Source organism: Lipotes vexillifer, unplaced genomic scaffold, assembly GCF_000442215.2.
Source record: "Lipotes vexillifer unplaced genomic scaffold, Lipotes_vexillifer_v1.1 scaffold383, whole genome shotgun sequence".
Classification (NCBI taxonomy): domain Eukaryota; kingdom Metazoa; phylum Chordata; class Mammalia; order Artiodactyla; family Lipotidae; genus Lipotes; species Lipotes vexillifer.
In genome coordinates, this window is record NW_006772850.1 from 552,319 (window position 1) to 570,144 (window position 17,826).

At 38.5% G+C, this 17,826-nt stretch overlaps 1 protein-coding gene across 2 annotated transcripts in view; it reads left to right on the forward strand.

The window, feature by feature from the left end:
- Positions 1-17,826, forward strand: part of ADCY2 (adenylate cyclase 2) — a 435,394-nt gene that overhangs the window by 289,848 nt on the left and 127,720 nt on the right. For both annotated transcript variants that reach the window (XM_007447921.1, XM_007447922.1), the window contains exons 5-7: positions 2,942-3,090; positions 9,052-9,163; positions 13,599-13,726. In XM_007447921.1, the coding sequence (XP_007447983.1) occupies positions 2,942-3,090; positions 9,052-9,163; positions 13,599-13,726 (389 nt within the window). The remainder of the gene's footprint in view (positions 1-2,941; positions 3,091-9,051; positions 9,164-13,598; positions 13,727-17,826) is intronic.

The window sequence follows — 17,826 nt, forward strand, 5'->3', positions numbered from 1 at the left end:
GAGCCTGGGCATCCGGAGCCTGTGCTCTTGAACGGGAAAGGCCACAGCAGTGAGAGGCCCGCGTACCGCAAAAAAAAAAAAAAAAAATCATAAGCACTGTCTACCCAGGTCTCCACGTATGTAGTACCAACAAAGAACAGAGGCTTTGAAATTACATTTTTCTTTATTGTGCCCCAGATAAAATGCACAGCAGATCATTCATTCATTGAACAAATAACTACAGAGAAAATGCTACTTTCCAAGAACTCCTGCAGTAATTGAGAAATAAAGCAATAGACAAGCCCTCCACTTCACTGCCCTTCATACCACCAGTCTCTTTGAGTGAAAAGAACAACATAAGGCGGTATATTGCCAATGTCCCCAATAAAATCTAGTGGTATTTCCCCCACCAAAAAAAAAGTTCTAAAGAATTTGTGGACTTGTCAGTCTTTTCCCTTAAGACTGGAATATCTACAGTATTTTTCTGATATTGGTATAGGTATACTGCTTTTTTTTATTATTAAGGTTTTTATAATTCATCTCTTTTTGGTGTATCTCTTTTTTATTTCTGATAGTTCTGTATTCTTATATTTAAGATGTGTTTATTGTGAGTAGTTTAGAGTTACGTTTTGTCTTTTTTCAGTCCAAAATATCAGTATTAGTCAATTAATAGAAATATTTAGTCCATTAATTTTAGTATAATTTCTGGCACAACAGGCTAATAACTGTCATTTTATGATTTATTTTCTATTTGCCCTACCTGTTTTTAGTTTTCTTTGACTCTTCTTTATTGACTTATTTTGGATTAATTAAGGATTTCTTTCCCAGTTTCTCTGTTAGCCTGTTAGTCATACATTTTTTCAAACTTTTTGTTGCTGATGTGGAAATTGCATCCATTCTTGACTTACTATAGTTTAACATAAAATGCTTTATTTTGCCACTTCTCACACAATTCTAGGACCTCAGAACATTTTTATTCCATTGACTCCCATTTCATCTTTTGTGTTATTGTCATTGTGCATTTCATTCTGTTATATTTTGGACCACACCAGACATTAGCCTCATTATTTTGTACAGTTAATATTAATTTATATTTCCCCAGATGTATATATGGACATTTACCTTACTAAAAAATAATTTTGATTTCTGCATTTCATTTCTTAATTTAAATGGAAACATCAAGGGGAATTTAACAAAAAATTGAAAAGATGTTTATTAAAAAGTGTTCTCTTACTTAAGTACCAATAAAATTCCCTTTGGTGTGTGACAAGTGTTATGACAAGTGTCAGCTCCCTGCCCTTTATCTAACTGCTTCTTTTTGCCTCTGTTGCAAGGAGGTTGGTAACAATACCAGTCAAATGATGCTGTTGTTTTGATTCAATTGGTTCACATGAAGATGGCTCCTGGGAGCATGTGGTGCATAGCAGGTGCTCCCCGTCTATTAGCTCCCCCTCTTTTCCCAGATCCCAGGCACGTGGCTTCCTCCAAACACCAGCCTGTCTTTCTAGCCTCATCTAACATCTATGCACTGTGGGTGGGCCCATTTCTGGATCATGAACAACATGATATTAGGGACACTGTCCCCTTCGTCTTTGCATTTACCATTAGTGCTTATCAAGGGGTCTGGCATTTAATGGGCAGTGATGGATGTTTTCTGATTGGGTTAATGAAGGACGGAAGGAATGAACAAACAATCATCACTCAGTTATGCCAGTTCATAGGGAAACGCTCCCTACCATGCACTGAGACCTTACACAGGCACACGCTGAGTCTCCTGTTGACTTTGCACCTGTCTTTTCTTGGGTCAGGCTGGGGATGGGCTATGGTAAGGGTCATTTCATCTTCATTAAGATGCACTTCTGGCCTACCCTCTGCTCCCTTGGTGAAAGTTCCCAACAGCCCTAAAGCGATGTGCACTGTGGGTGGGCCCAGGGGACAGACACCTGGACCAGTGAATCTGTGAGCAAAGCTCAGCTTCCCCACCCCTTCCTCTACTCTCTCACCACTTTGTCCACCAAAAAGAAATTTTTTTAAAGAAAAAAAGAGACAATGTGGAAGAAGGAGAAAACTTGGCATTCAAAAAACGTTTGTTTATACATGCTGAATACCACTAGCTAAATCCACAATGCCTGAAGAATATGGTGTTTTCTGTAATAGATTAATGTTTAAAACACTCAAGGATGAATATCAACTTGCAAAGTTTGCCGTCGATGATACTTTTTCTCAAAAACTTGCATAGTTTCCTTGAAGAGAATGGAAAAGTTGCCACTCTAACTATAATAAATACAGATTAAAGTATGTGTAATTTTGCATGCTATTGTGTACCAGATATACTGAATTTAAAGACTAAAAATACAAGAAAATCTCATATGTTATCATTTTTTTGTGTTCCACCTATAGTTTCTCATAGGTGATGTCTTTTTCAGAAGCTAATATTTCTGACTCTGTCTTTATAATAGTTTAGAAACACTAAAGAGGATTAGATGGTCACCACAGAGGAAATGAAATATTTAAAAATATGTGACTCTTACGTAGGAAATGTGGAATATTGGCTGACTTTCAAAAGTGCAATAAAGCTTGTACTTTATCTCTCAAATGAACAAGCAGGTGAAAATGAGTGTTTTGTATCTTAGACTGACCACTCGTTTCTGGCATATTATTTCTGCTTCACTACTTTAAAATCGAAATAGATAAATAATACCCTCAGGGAAATAACTATGCCTTCCTTTATTCTCCATACTGAAAAAGACATGCTTAGAACTCAATAAATAATATAAAAACACACTCTGACCTTAGAAAATTTTATATATTTTTTTCAATATGTATTTCTAGAATCTGTATTTTAACTTGTAAAGAGTCCTCAAATTAGCCCCACTACAAATCAGTATTGATTTCAGATGATACTTGGCTGTGACCTTGGTTGTGTAACATCTCTTGGTCTTCCTTCCACACCTGGTTTCAGGAGCGGCTTCTGCTGTCCCTGCTGCCAGCGCACATAGCCATGGAGATGAAAGCCGAGATCATCCAGAGGCTGCAGGGCCCCAAAGCCGGCCAAATGGAAAACACCAACAACTTTCACAACCTGTACGTCAAGCGGCACACCAACGTCAGGTATGCTGCTGCTCTGTTCTCCTTCCGCAGCAAGTCTGGGGAGCCTGTATGCCAGGTGGGGGACATATTTAACTGGGAGCCCATAATCTTACAGTTTCATGTGTCCTTTGGAACTGTTTATCTTTGCGTGTAGAGTAATTATCACTCCACCTACCCATGTGCTGCCTCTTGGGCCTTCACATTAAGATAAGAAAATGGGTTCCTCTACTTATTGCATTTTGTGACCATCAATTACAAAAGGGAGAGAAGTAGACAATGGGGCCCTTATTCTGGGAACTCCTTGGCCAGATCTCACTGTGTCCCTGAAACCCAGGACTCAGTATCAGTAAGATTAAAGAGTCATGGGCTCTAGGCACAAGGACTGGTTCCTCATGGTGGACTTGGCAATGGCAGGGCCTTGGAAAGCCAGCACTTTCCAGGGAAGCTGGATGTTCTGCTGTCAATCAGGAATGTTGGGTTTCTGGGGTATGGCTGGTACCCAGCATCATAGGGGACCAACATGCACCTAAATTAAATTATAATGAAAGTTACTGCTTCTCCAAGAGTTGCACAGCCATCCATGCTTCCCAGGGAGCCATTTCTAGATTCCCAGTAACTGGAAAACTAACATGGGATTGTGGTTAGGAAGGAGGATGGTATAGGACCTCTTTTCCCCTGAGCTCTAGAGAGGAGCTGTGCAGGTCCTCACTTCAGTCTGGAGAGGGTGCTCCCTCCTGTGCTGCCCTCCATCTCTGGCTACAGTGGTGTGGGACCTCTCCACATGTGGGTGCCCTGGTCCTCACTGTTCTCCATGCCCACCCGTTCCTGATACCACTTCTCTGGGGGCTGTCCTTTCATCCATTCGATTACATTGCAGTGGTGCTTGCTATTCTGGCTGGGTTATCTCAGAAAGTAACCTGTGCATGTCTCACTCATTATGTTATTCCTTTAGTTGTCAGGGTTACTCACCACCCCACCCCATTCAATAGTTTAATAACAACAACCACAAACACAAACTAAAGTGTGTTTAGAATCGTCTAGAATTGTAATAGGGCTGTTTGCCTTCAAGTCCAGACCTTTTCCACTGCGTGATACAGCCTTCTGTCTGGTTACTTCAGGTCAAGGATTTTTGAAGTGTATTAAGAAACAAATTTAACTGTAGCTTAATTTATGCATTGCTAAGACAAATCGCATTTTAACACATGATTTTAGAAAAAGGTATGGCCCAAGCACACAAAGAGCTAATATACAATGAGAAATGCACATTGAAAGGGAGACAACAGAGAAAAAAAGTTGCATATCAAGTAGGAACTAAGGAAAAAACATTGAATAAATGAGGAATCTGGAGTAAATATTTTTATAGTCCCCACCTTTTTTTTTCTTGGAATAATAGGAAAGAACTATATGTGTATATATACATATATATGTATATATATATATGTATGTATATGTGCATATATTTATGTGTTTGTATATATATATGTATATATATACACACACAGAGACAGAGAACATTCATACATGTTAAGGAGTAAAGCTGGACTTCCTTGGTGGTGCAGTGGTTAAGAATTCTCCTGCCAATGCAGGGGACACAGGTTCGAGCCCTGGTCCAGGAAGATCCCACTTGCTGTGGAGCAACTAAGCCCGTGCACCACAACTACTGAGCCTGTGCTCTAGAGCCTATGAGCCACAACTACTGAGCCCACACACCACAACTACTGAAGCCCATGCATCCTAGAGCCCGCATGCCACAATTACTGAGCCCATGTGCCGCAACTGTTGAAGCCCATGCACTCTAGGGCCCACATGTGGCAACTACTGAGCCCATGTGCTGCAACTACCAAAGCCTGCGTGCCTAGAGCCCATGCTCTACAAGAGAAGCCACCACAATGAGAAGCCCGCACACCACAGCAAAGAGTAGCCCCCACTCACTACAACTAGAGAAAGCCTGCACACAACAATGAAGACCCAGTGCAGCCAAAAAAAGGAATAAAATTATTTAAAACACTAGACTGCATTTAGGTTTTTAAGCATTTTACCTACATAATTAAATAAAAAACATTTATGGTGTCTGACAAGATATACTATAGTAGAAATTGCTCTTTCCAGCCTTAACTATATGAAAATCAGCAATGCCCCTTCCATCTCCAGAAATATTTTTATGTCACTTATTGGTATTCAAAATGTGTAACGATAAATGTGTCTATCTAAATAGGATCACAGACTCTCTTTAAATAGCTGTGATATAATCTGGGAACAATAGACCTGTAAAAATGACTGAAGACACAACCAATCTCAAGCAGTTGATAATGGTCTGCATAATACCTGTATTAGTTATCAGTTTCTGTGTAACAAATTACCCCAAAACTTAGTGGGTAATTTAAAGAACAATAAACAATATTGTTCTTTAAAGAACAATAAACACACCAATCAGAATGGTCATCATCAAAAAGTCTATAAATAACAAATGCTGGAGAGGATGTGGAGAAAAGAGAACCCTCCTACATTGTTGGTAGGAATGTAAATTGTTGAAGCCACTATGGAAAACAGTATGGAGGTTCCTCAAAAAACTAAAAATAGAGCTACCATATAATCCAGCAATCTGACTCCTGGGCATATATCTGGAAAAAACCACAATTCAAAAAGATACATGCACCCCAATGTTCACTGCAGCACCATTTACAATAGCCAAGACATGGAAGCAATCTAAATGTCCATTGACAGATGAGTGAATAAAGAAGATGTGGTACATATATACAATGGAATATTACTTAGCCATAAAAAATGAAATAATGCCATTTGCAGCAACATGAATGGACCTAGAGATTATCACTAAGTGAAGTAAGTCAGAGAAAGACAACTGTCATATGATGTCACTTACATGTAGAATCTAAAATACAATACAAATCAACATATCTATGAAACAAAAACAGACTCAGAGACATAGAGAAGAGACTTGTGATTGTTAAGGGGAAGGGGGCTGGAAGAGGGAAGGACTGGGAGTTGGGGATTAGCAGAGGCAAGCTATTATACATACAATGGATAAACAACAAGGTCCTACTGTATAGCACAGAGAACTATATTCAATATCCTATGACAAACCATATGGAAAGAAATATGAAAAATCACCACCCTCTGGCATTAACCTCCCCCGTGTGACAGAACTCATTCTTCCTACGTTCACCACCAGTTGTCTTGTTCCCAAATCTGAATATGACTTCCTCTGCATCCTATCTTATTGACCACATGGTTATGCTTGGTCCCATTCACCTTGTCTTTGCACTTAAATAATTCTACATCCTTGGGTTTCCATGCCATTGTTTCCCCTTTGTTTTCTCCCTGCAGTCTTCTTTATTGTTTTCTCGTCCCTAAATCTAGGCTGTTCTGTAAATGAAAGCATTTCCAGGGCTCTCCTAACTCCTCTGGTCTCTTCAACTCTCGCCCAGGACTTAATGACCATCTATATGATGCTAAGACACAGAACTCAACCATAGTTTTCCATAAGCATCTACCTAATGGTCTTCTTCTTGGGTCTCCCACTGACACCACCCTCAGACTCAGCCCAACCAAAGTGGAGCTAGTCAACTTCTCCTGCAAGCTTGATTTGATTTGTACACTAGGTACAGCCCCAGTACTCAGCCAGAAACCTGTCTTTATCTCAGCACTTTCTTTTCCTAGACACTTCCCACAACATCTAATCCCTAACAAAGCCTGATTCATTCTCCTTCCTACAAATCTCCCCTCTCTGTCCAGTTCTCCCCATTTCCCCCACTTATAGACCTTCCACAGCACTCTCTGGGATGTACCGGATATGATTCTAACTGACCTGCCCACCTCCAGGTTGCTGCCGCCAGAGTGGTCTTTCTCAAGTGGTGATGTGATCCGAGTCTAGGTCAGGTTTCCTTCCTGTGTGACCCCCGAAGTGCTCTGCGTCTCCTCTTCCATAACCCTTTGTACATTGTGTCCCAGTTACTCATATACAGTCTGCATCTTCCTGCCCAGTAACCACAGGGCCAGCTTCAGACCTGTACATTCAGCCTATCTTGGGCTCCTTCACCCACTACATGTCTTGTCACAGGAAACACTGTGGAGGTTGTCAACAAGAAGTAGAGTCAACCACTCATTCTCACATTCTCCCTCCCATGCTGCCTGGATTGGGCATCTTCCTCTGAGTGAGAGTAATGCCTCCTCTTGGACCATGGCTCAGCATCTGTGGGTCCCTGCCTCTGCAGGAAAGCACAGGAGAAGTAGGGATGTTTTTATGGCACCATCTGAATGGAGAGCACAAAAGCCCCAGCAGCCCTGATTTCCCTGGACCAGAGGTCTCCCACTGCTTCTGTCCATCATCAGAGGAGCAAGTCTTTCCTCCAAGGTGAAGCCACAAGCCTTGTACTTTGCCTGAGGAGCAGAGTGTTGCCAGCAGCAGAGATCAAGCCATGTTCTGCCTGGGACCAGGCTGACGGCTGCCACACTTTTTTTTTTTTAATTGTGGTAAAATATACATAGCATTTACAATTTTAACCATTTTAAATTGTACAGTGCAGTGTCATTAAATACATTCATGTTGTTCTGCAACCATCACCACCATCCATGTCCAGAACATTTTTTTCATCCCAAACTGAAGCTCCATACCCACTAAGCAACAACGCCCCATCCCCAGACTCTGGCAGCCACCATGCTACTCTCTCTCTCTATGGTTGGGCTAGTCTAAGTATTTCATATATGTGAAATCATATAATATTTGTCCTTTTGAGTCTGGCTTATTTCACTCAATTTAATGTCTTCAAGGTTCATCCAAGTTGTGGTATGTGTCAGAATTTCATTTCTTTTAAAGACTGAATAATATTCCACTGTATTATACATCACAGTTTCATCCATCCATTTCTTTAAATGTCAATAGACATTTGTTTCATTTTATGAATAATACTGCTGTGAACATGGGTATACGAATATCTGTTTGAGTTCCTGCTTTCAGCTCTTTTGGGTATATACCTAAAGTGGAATTGCTGGATCCTATATATGGTAATTTTATGTTTCATAAAATTTTGTGAATTGGCAGTTATTTTTGTTTCATGGCCCATCTTAAACCATACCATATTCACTACCTGAACACAGAATTTTAGGCTTCTTTATTAGTCCTTTACACAAAACATAAACACATTATTGTGTAGGTAAAGTTGTAATGTACACAGTGGTGCTATAGTTTCTCTATCCTGACCCATCAAGGTTAGCTAAACACATACACAACTCCAAGGAATCTCACATTTGCCCTCCCAGCCTGTACATCCCATGAAGGGAAGCTGTACTGTCATTTCCTAAGTGACTTTCCCTGACTCTTCACCACCTCCACTGTTCTGTCTTACAGCACTCTGCTGTTTTCTTTTATAGCACTTATTATCACTGTAATTGGATGTTGGTTGGTGTCCTTATTTGTTTAATGCATCCCCAAACCAAACTCTGAGCTTTAGAAAGATGTTCTGTATCTGCTCTCCTGGCAGGTAGTAAGGAAGCCAGAATTTTTTCTTTGAATCAATAAAAACAGGATTTGACTTTTATTATTTTGCTTCTTCTACATAGGAATCCTTATAATATAAAATTATGTAACAATTCAAATAGAAGCATACTCCTTTGATATCAGAATTATGACACTGTAATGTACTGTCAGGATGAAGACCACATAAATGAGAGAGGCGGGGAGGGGCTGGCCCTGAGAGAAGAAAGGTGAGCAGTAAAAACGGACTAGAATAGAGAAAGTGCATCGCATGACTTTTTCTTCAACCATTTCATTATAAAAATTTAACATCAAAAAAAAATTTAATGGGAAAGTTTAGCAAAATGTTTACATATTCCATACCCAGGGAAATGGCATTTTGCAAAAATATAAAATGTAAAAACTTATACTTTTTCAATGGGAAAAACTACCATTACTTTCTTAACGAATATCAACTTGCAAATATGGCACCCACTGGTTTGTTCCCACAGTATCCTCTATGCGGACATTGTTGGGTTCACCCGTCTGGCCAGTGACTGCTCCCCAGGAGAACTGGTCCACATGCTGAATGAACTCTTTGGAAAATTTGATCAAATTGCAAAGGTGAGTATTAGTGATTGCCTTCTATTTTGAGGATATATAAAATTTGGGCTCACTTTTTCTCTGGTCCCTTATAAATTTTTTACCTCTTCATAAAAGCATCCTTTAGGAATGTTGTTTGTAGATTTGTTGGATTTATTTGCCATTGAGCCCTGATAAATCTCAAACCTACACTGGGAATGAGAGATGTCATAGCATATAATTAGCATATATTTTCATCTACTTTTAAAACTTCTGCATATATATAACTCAGCACACATATAATAAATACATTCAAGATGATGAGATTTGATTTGCACATCTCTCTCTCCTGTGCTGTTCTAAGATTCTCTTTTTAGGCATTTCGATGTCAAGGGGTTGGAAATATGGTTTCCTCTCCAGTTGTAACTATTACATATTCACAGTGTTAAATGGCATCCTGGGAAATCCCTAAAATAGGATGCATCCCTTCTTCCTAAGCCCTTTATTGACTGTTGTCCCCTTTTTATCCACTGACCCTTGTGCCACTTGCAGAGATGTAAGTTCAGTATTTCTCATTCATATGCTCATTTGTGGGAAGTTTCACAGAGAAGAAATGATGACAACTGATCTAAAAATCATACTAGCCCTTATTCTAGACTTATTTATTGGAACTATTAAGGTTTCTGGTGGGAATATTGATAGTTTTTTTTTTCTTTCCTGCTAGCCCTCTACTTCTGTCTCATAAAATGTTTCTGGTCAGCTTAATTTTGTCTCTGAATTATTCCCAACAAAAATACATTATTATGCTTATTAAAATGCATTCTTTACATAAGGAAGAGTTGGTTCTAAGTTTAGTTCATGGTGAGATTTTGAAAACAATAGGTGAGATTTTGCTCACTTTTAAACAACAAAGAAAATTCCAGCCAGGCCTCCTAGGCATAAATCTTGCTTGTAGATGTTCACAGAGTCACTCTTGGGTCAAGCTTTCCATGAGGTGTCTTATGTTGCACAACTGACCATGACAGATCTCATTGGGAATTCTAAAAAATCACTAAGAGTATAGCTCTGTTTCCTTCCTTTACCAAACCAAAGGAAGAGGTTGAGTTTGGGGTAGAGGGGGCCTCATCTTTAGAAAACGTCTTGAAAGTTAGAGTCAGTAAAAGGTCATTTTTGTTGCACTACCTGGTCACAATAGGAAAAAAAATATCCTAATCTTGGCTGATAACAACAAAACTCCAGTGTTTACATGGCATTTTCCCCACACGCAAGGCTCTGTGTCCAAATTATTTCTCTCTATATGGACACCAGTCAAACTGATTAGGGGCACACCCTACTCCTGTATGACCTCATCTTAACTAATTACATCTACAGTGACCCTATGGCCAAATAATGTCACATTCACAGGTACCAGGGGTTAGGATTTCAACATGTGAATCTGAGGAGGACACAATTTATAACTCATAAGGGAGGTACTCGGTGTGACTTCCTGCTCCTCTCTGATCATTGTAACAAAGGAACGTCCAGGCAATGTCAGAGACTGGCCTAGGATAGCTTGGGCCATCCATTGCTGGTCACAGGGGCAGCATGCTTTGGATATCAGTTCATGGCTCATAGTTCAAAACATGGAGTTGGTGAGCATTATAAGCAAAAAGATAGTTCAGTCCATTGAGGGAATACTACATAAAGCACATTAAGTTAAGGAACTCAATGTCACTGCTCATTCACTGTTATTTTTTATCCACTTTAATGAGGTATAATTGGCATACAGAAAGCTATACATATTTCACATACATACAACGTACTGAGCTTAGGGATACACCCTTGAAACCATCACTACAATCTATGCCATAAACATTTATCACCTACAAAAGTTTCCTCTTGCCCTTTTAATTTATCATTATCATCATCATTATTATTTTGTGATTAAAACACTTAACATAAGATCTACCTTCTTAGCCAATGTTTAGGTATACAATATAATATTATTAACTATAGACACTATGCTGTACAGTAGCTCTCTAGGACTTATTCATCATGCATTACTGAAACTTTGTGTACTTTGACCAACACTTCCCCATTTTCCCCTCTCCCAGGCCTGGAAACCACCATTCTATACTCTGCTTCTGTGTTTGACCAATTTAGATTCCTCATATAAGTGGTATCATGTAGTATTTGTCATTCTGTATCTGGCTTATTTCACTTAACAAGTCAAATTCAACAGCACTTTAAAAAGATCATATACCATGACCAACTGGGATTTATCCCTGGGATGCAAGTTTGATAGCACCACAAATCCATTGATGGGATATACCACATTAACAGAATGAAGGGTAAAAATCATATGATCATCTCAATCAATTGATTCAGAAAAAGCATTTGACAAAATTAAACACACTTTTATGATTAAAAACTCTCAATTAATAAGAAGGAACTTACCTCAACACAATAAAGCCATATATGAAAAACCCACAGTGAACATCATACTCAACAGTGACAAACTGAAAGCTTTTCTTCTAAGATTGGGCATAAGACAAGGATACCTACTCTCACCAGTTCTGTTCAACATAGTGCTGGAACTTCCTGATGCAGCAGTTAGGCAGGAAAAAGAAATAAAAGACATCCAACTCAAAAGAGAAGTAAAATTATCTCTGTTTGCAGATAATATGACCTTATATGTAGAAAACCCTAAAGAGTCCACAAAAATCTGTTAGAACTAATAAATAAACTCAGTAAAGTTGCAGGATAAAAAGTCAATGTACAATAATCACTTGTATTTCTATACAATGAAGTATCTCAAAAGGAAATCAAGAAAACACATTTACATTATCATCAAAAATAATAAAATACTTAGGAAATAGACTTAACTAAGTAGGTGAATGACTTATACACCAAAAACTATAAAATATTGATGAAAGAAATATAAAGAGACACAAATAAGTAGAAAGACATTCCATGTTCATGGGTTGAAAGAATTAATATTAAAATAGTACCCAAAACCATCTACAGATTCAATGCAATCCCTATCAAAATCCCAATGGTAGTTTTTACAGAAATAGAAAAAAAGTCCTAAAATTCATATAGAACCACAAGAGACACCAAATATCCAAAGCAATTTTGAACAAGAAAAACAAAGCTCGAGGCATCGTACTTCCTGATTTCAAAATATATTGCAAAACTACAGCAATCAAAGCAGTCTGATACTGATATTAAAGACAGACATACAGACCAATGGAGCAGAATAGAGACTAGAAATAAACCCATGCATATACAGTCAGCTGATCATTGATAAGACTGCCAAGAATTCACTGTTCTTAATCTTACTGTTTTCTAGACTCAGGATACATATTTAGGAAGTATAGGAGAGAAGCCTTATTAATAAACAATGTTTTGCCTTTTTATTATTTAAAATATTGTTATCAGGAATTACTAACACATCATCTATAATGCTATAGATAAGCACGAAAGTACACAGCTCTCTATGAGATAGGGTAACACATACTTAAGAACAAAAAGATCTTATGTTCATTTTATTATTTCAAATTTGTTTGTTTTATACATAAGCCTGTGTGAGGGTTAAGAAGAAAAAAAGTCTGGGATTTCCCTGGTGGTCCAGTGGTTAAGACTCCAGGCTCCCAATGCACAGGTTTGATCCCTGATTGGGGAGCTAGCATCCCACATGCCATGCAGCATGGCCAAAAAAAAAAAAAAAATTCTGTGTTTGGTACATCTTTGTTTATTTATGTATTTATTATAAATTTGAGTGAAGAGTCTATAAACTAGTTGAAAAGGTTAGAAATGGTTGTAGGATTAATGAATATGAATGAAGTTAATCGCAATATTATGATATAAATACAACCCAGACAAGAAAAATAATGAGTTTGTCTAACTTTATATTAAAACAGCTTAACCTCAGATCAGAATTAAGTTACAAATTACTTGGCAATGTTGAATGGTGGCTTATTATGTTGTAGAGATGTTTATCGGAAGCTACATGTCTGCAGGTAAGAATCTGCTTCAGCTTTAAAAGAAACAAGGAAAATCGTGAGCACAGTAGGAAATGACAAAAATTCTAATTCTAGTTGAGTTCTGCTTACCATTTTCTATCCTGAAAGATTCTGTTTTGCATAGAATGTTTCATTTTACTGTCAATGTTTGGATTTGTTCAGACTAAAGAGAATGGTCCTATCTTTACCCTCCTCTGCTGTGTTAAGTGTAAATCATTCCAGAACTTTCTCTCAGCTTTCCCCTTCTACCCTTTACCCTGATTGTTCCTGCTTTGGTAAAGGAGCATGCAGGTGAGGGTGGCTCAATCTTGATGGGTAATTAAGGGAAACTCAACTAGTGCTCATTTCTTTCTTCCCACAAACCCTATTCACTGTGGCAATGCCAGTAGAACTAACACTTGGTTATATTTGGTAAATCAAAATCGTTATATATGTGCTTAACTCAACTGAAATTCTGTGATTTCTTCTTTCAGGAGAATGAATGCATGAGAATAAAAATTCTAGGAGACTGCTACTACTGTGTTTCCGGACTCCCTATCTCTCTCCCTAACCATGCCAAGAATTGTGTGAAAATGGGACTGGATATGTGTGAAGCCATAAAGTAAGTGTAATGCTTAGTAAGAGCTTTTTTAACTGTTTGATAAGTTTTAGTTGTAGTTCTTACAACTATTCCTATTTTTCTGTCTACTGAAACTAAATACATGATTGTACATTTAAATATAAATGGGCAGAGACTCATTTATTGGCATGTGAGAACTAAGTCCAAAGTAAGCCTTCTGTGTTTTGTATTGCTATTATTAGTCTTAGATTACAGCAACACTGAGTTAGAATCTATGGGAAGGGACCTTTGTGTTTGTTTCAAAAGTGCTTTTTTTAAAAATGTAAAGGTGTCCTCCAATCTTCAGGAAAAAGTCTGTACTCTCAGCATCTCTTGATTTCTGACAAGTACATGTAAATTGTAAGAGAGAAAGTAGTTTTTACCACCAGACTGCAATGAATATAAAAATCCAGCCCAGAATTACTCCATCTAAGTCACACTCAGCTCTGTGAATGTAGTTTCAGTTTATATCCATAATAGTTTTCTGCCTTGTATCTATAGGTTCTTTCATTGTAATTCTAGAGAAGATTTGCTTACATAGAATGATGTTATCATTACAGTTGACAAGTACAGGGTAAAAATGTGAGGTAAAAAATGAATTTTCACTGCTCATACCATAATGCATACTTCTTTATAAGTACCTTCATAGAAGCCACGGTATTCTTATAAATGATAAAAGCTCTTGTTTTCTGATTGTGTGATTGAAGGATTTCAGTTTGGGTTTTTTTTTTGGCGGGGGGTGGGGAATTGCCTATTTTTGGTCAAGTGATTTTCCCCTATCCTCCACATATTTTTCCTCTAAACAGGATGGGAACTATGTGCTTGATGGTCTAATTCCTTGTCTCGGGGTCAAAGTAAATAGGACCTTAAATGAGAAAGAAACGAGTCAAGTTATCACTGTGTTTAGCCCACCGTGGTGTCAGTTGTGGGCCGAAATGGACTGAGAGGTTTGTCGGTGGGTTTCCAGTGCTGGCCAGGGAAGAACAGTGAAGCCCTAGCCACAGCAGCGTCCGCAGACCTAAGTGTCCAGATCCACTAGTTCAGCCTTTGTCAGGGGCCACTGTGGGGCGATCAGGGATTGAGAGGCAAAGGAATCGAGAGGAATTGAAGGAAGATTCAAGATGGGAGGGGTGGGAAGTGTCACCTCAGCTTCCCACTGAAATACATTGTGTGGGAAATAACTGTCCCCCTTCTTCTCCCCATAAGTAAATCATTTGTCTTCTCGGAGACATAAAAAAAAAAAAGTTTTTCAGCTTTATTTCAAGAGTCATTAACTATTCGCGCCACTATGGGTCTAGATGGAAGTGACTTTAATCAATGTAGACCTAACAGATTTTCTCAAATGTATAACCCATCCCTGGAGCCCACCTCAGTATTGGTTTCAAACATGAGGGGAAATGGATTCTATAAATGGGTTTTGTGAAGGATGATATTATGTGAATCAATAACACATTGGATTCAACAGTCCACCCTTTTACTAAAGCTTAATTTCTGCTTTGGAATCAACTGTTTTCCAGTTCTGTTAAGTTTATGTAATTCCAATATGTTGAAGAGCCTTTAGAAAAAAGATTCGCCCCAAAAAGAAGAAAAACGATTCCCTACATTCTGTCCACTGGCATGTCGTCAGGTCATCAGTAATACCTACTTTTGTTGTTACATTTATTTATTGGGGTTAAATATACATACATAAATATTGCCCTTTGAACCATTTTTACGTGTACAATTCAGTGGCATTAAATACATTCAACATGTCATACAACCATCACCACCATCTACTTCCAGAACCTTTTCATTGTCCCAAACAGAAACTCTGTACCCACTAAGCAATAACTCCCCATTCCCTTCCTCCCAGCCCCTAATAACCTCTGTTTTACTTTCTGCCTCTATAAATTTGCCTGTTCTAGTTATTTCATGCAACTGGAATTGTATACTTGTTTTGTGTGTGACTTATTTCACTTTATATAATGTTTTCAAGGTTTATTCATACTGTGGTATGTATCAGGAGTTCATTCCTTTTAATGTTGGAATAACATTCCATTGTATGTATGTATTGCATTTTATCCATTCATCATAGATGCCTCAGTGATATCTTATGTGTCCAGCATCTCAGTAATGTCAACAGATTTGAGTGAACTTACAGAGCTCTTCCTTATACCTAAACTTAAGTTTCATATCTTAATGGCCATGTGTCCCCATGATCTGCTACTCCTTGACCAGGGGCTTCTGAATTCTTCCCCTGCTATGTATCAACAATTCAGCTCATGTGCAGTTGACAAAGTGATCAGTAATAGGTTGTTTTAGCCCAATCGAAAAATGGGCAGAAGACCTAAGCAGACATTTCTCCAAAGAAGACATACAGATGGCCAACAGACACATGAAAATATGCTCAACATCTCTAATTATTAGAGAAATGCAAACCAAAACTACCATGATGTATCACCTCACACCAGTCAGAATGGCCATCATTAAAAAGTCTACAAGTTACAGATGCTGGAGACGGTATGGAGAAAAGGGAACCTTCCTACATCGTTGGTGGGAATGTAAATTGGTGCAACCACTGTGTGAAACAGTATGGACGTTCCTCAAAAAACTAAAAATAGAATTGCCAGAAGATCCAGCAATCCCACTCCTGGGCATATATCCAGACAAAACTACAATTCAAAAAGATACATACACCCGTGTGTTTGTAGCAGCACTATTCACAATAGCCAAGACATGGAAACAACCTAAATGTTCATTGACAGATAAAGAAGATGTGGTACATACATACAATGGAATATTAGCGATAAAAATGAATGAAATAATTCCATTTGCAACAACATAGATGGACTTAGAGATTACCATACTAAGTGAAGTAAGCCAGAAAGAGAAATACAAATATCACATGATATCACTTACATGTGGAGTCTAAAATATGACACAAATGAACCTATCTATGAAACAGAAACAGACTCACAGACATAGAGAACAGACTCGTGGTTGCCAAGGGGGAGGGTGAGTGGTGGAGGGATGGATTGGGAGTTTGGGATTAGCAGATGCAAACTATTATATATAGGATGGATAAACAAGGTCCTACTGTATAGCAGAGGGAACTATATTCAATATCCTGTGATAAACCATAAAGAAAAGAATATAAAAAAGAATATATGAATCATTTTGCTGTACAGCAGAAATTAACACAACATTGTAAATCAACCATACTTCAATAAAAAATAATAGTAATAAGTTGTCTTGCTACACCCCCAGTATAAGCCAGGAAAAGAGCAAACACCTCAGCACATTTCAGAAATTCTTTGTTCTCTCTCACATACAAAGACAAGCATTTCCATTCCCATTTCTTAAGCCAAAAGATGAGTGTGAATATAGGAATTTTAGTTTTTCAAGCTGCTGAGGAGAAAGCACACACTTGGCACTTGGAATTTTGCCAGATTGTCTCCGGTTTTGGTGGGAACCAGCAACATGGGTCCAGGAACGTTTGCCTGTGTTTTTCCTTCCAAGTTGGGACCTCCACATTTATCCTTGTTCCCCATTAGCTAAGTTCACCACTGCAGAAGCACTTCAGCTGCAGTTTGGGAATATTCCCAATGCTTAAAGAGACTTTTTTTTTTCCTGTCATGAAAATGTAAACTGTTCTTAATCAAGGCAGTGATATGCAGGACCCTGATTGTGTAAGTGATTAAGGCTCCTCTTAAATTAGAAAGATTGTCTGTTATTATTGCAAGCTCTAAGGGATTATTTCAACATTTTTCTGTAGATCACACAGGTTTCATCTACATGCATTAAAACGTTTGGTCAGTCAGGCCATCTGAACCCTTGATCAACTCATTTCTCTAAAAAAGACATGAAGCATGTGGAGATTGTTAAAGAGTTGAATCATTAACCAGTCACTTCTATCACGGACTGGCCTTGTGACTCCTGGGCCCTGTCAGGAAGGGGACACTCAGGGGAGTGGGGAGCAGAGAGGAACCATAGTGAGAAAAGGCCCGGAAAGACAGGGACCAGGCAGGGCCCGGGCGGCTGTCCACACTCAGTGCTGATGGGGACAGAGTGGTAGGACAAGCCTCCTATGTCATGTAGATGCTCTTTGTGGGAGCAGGAATGAA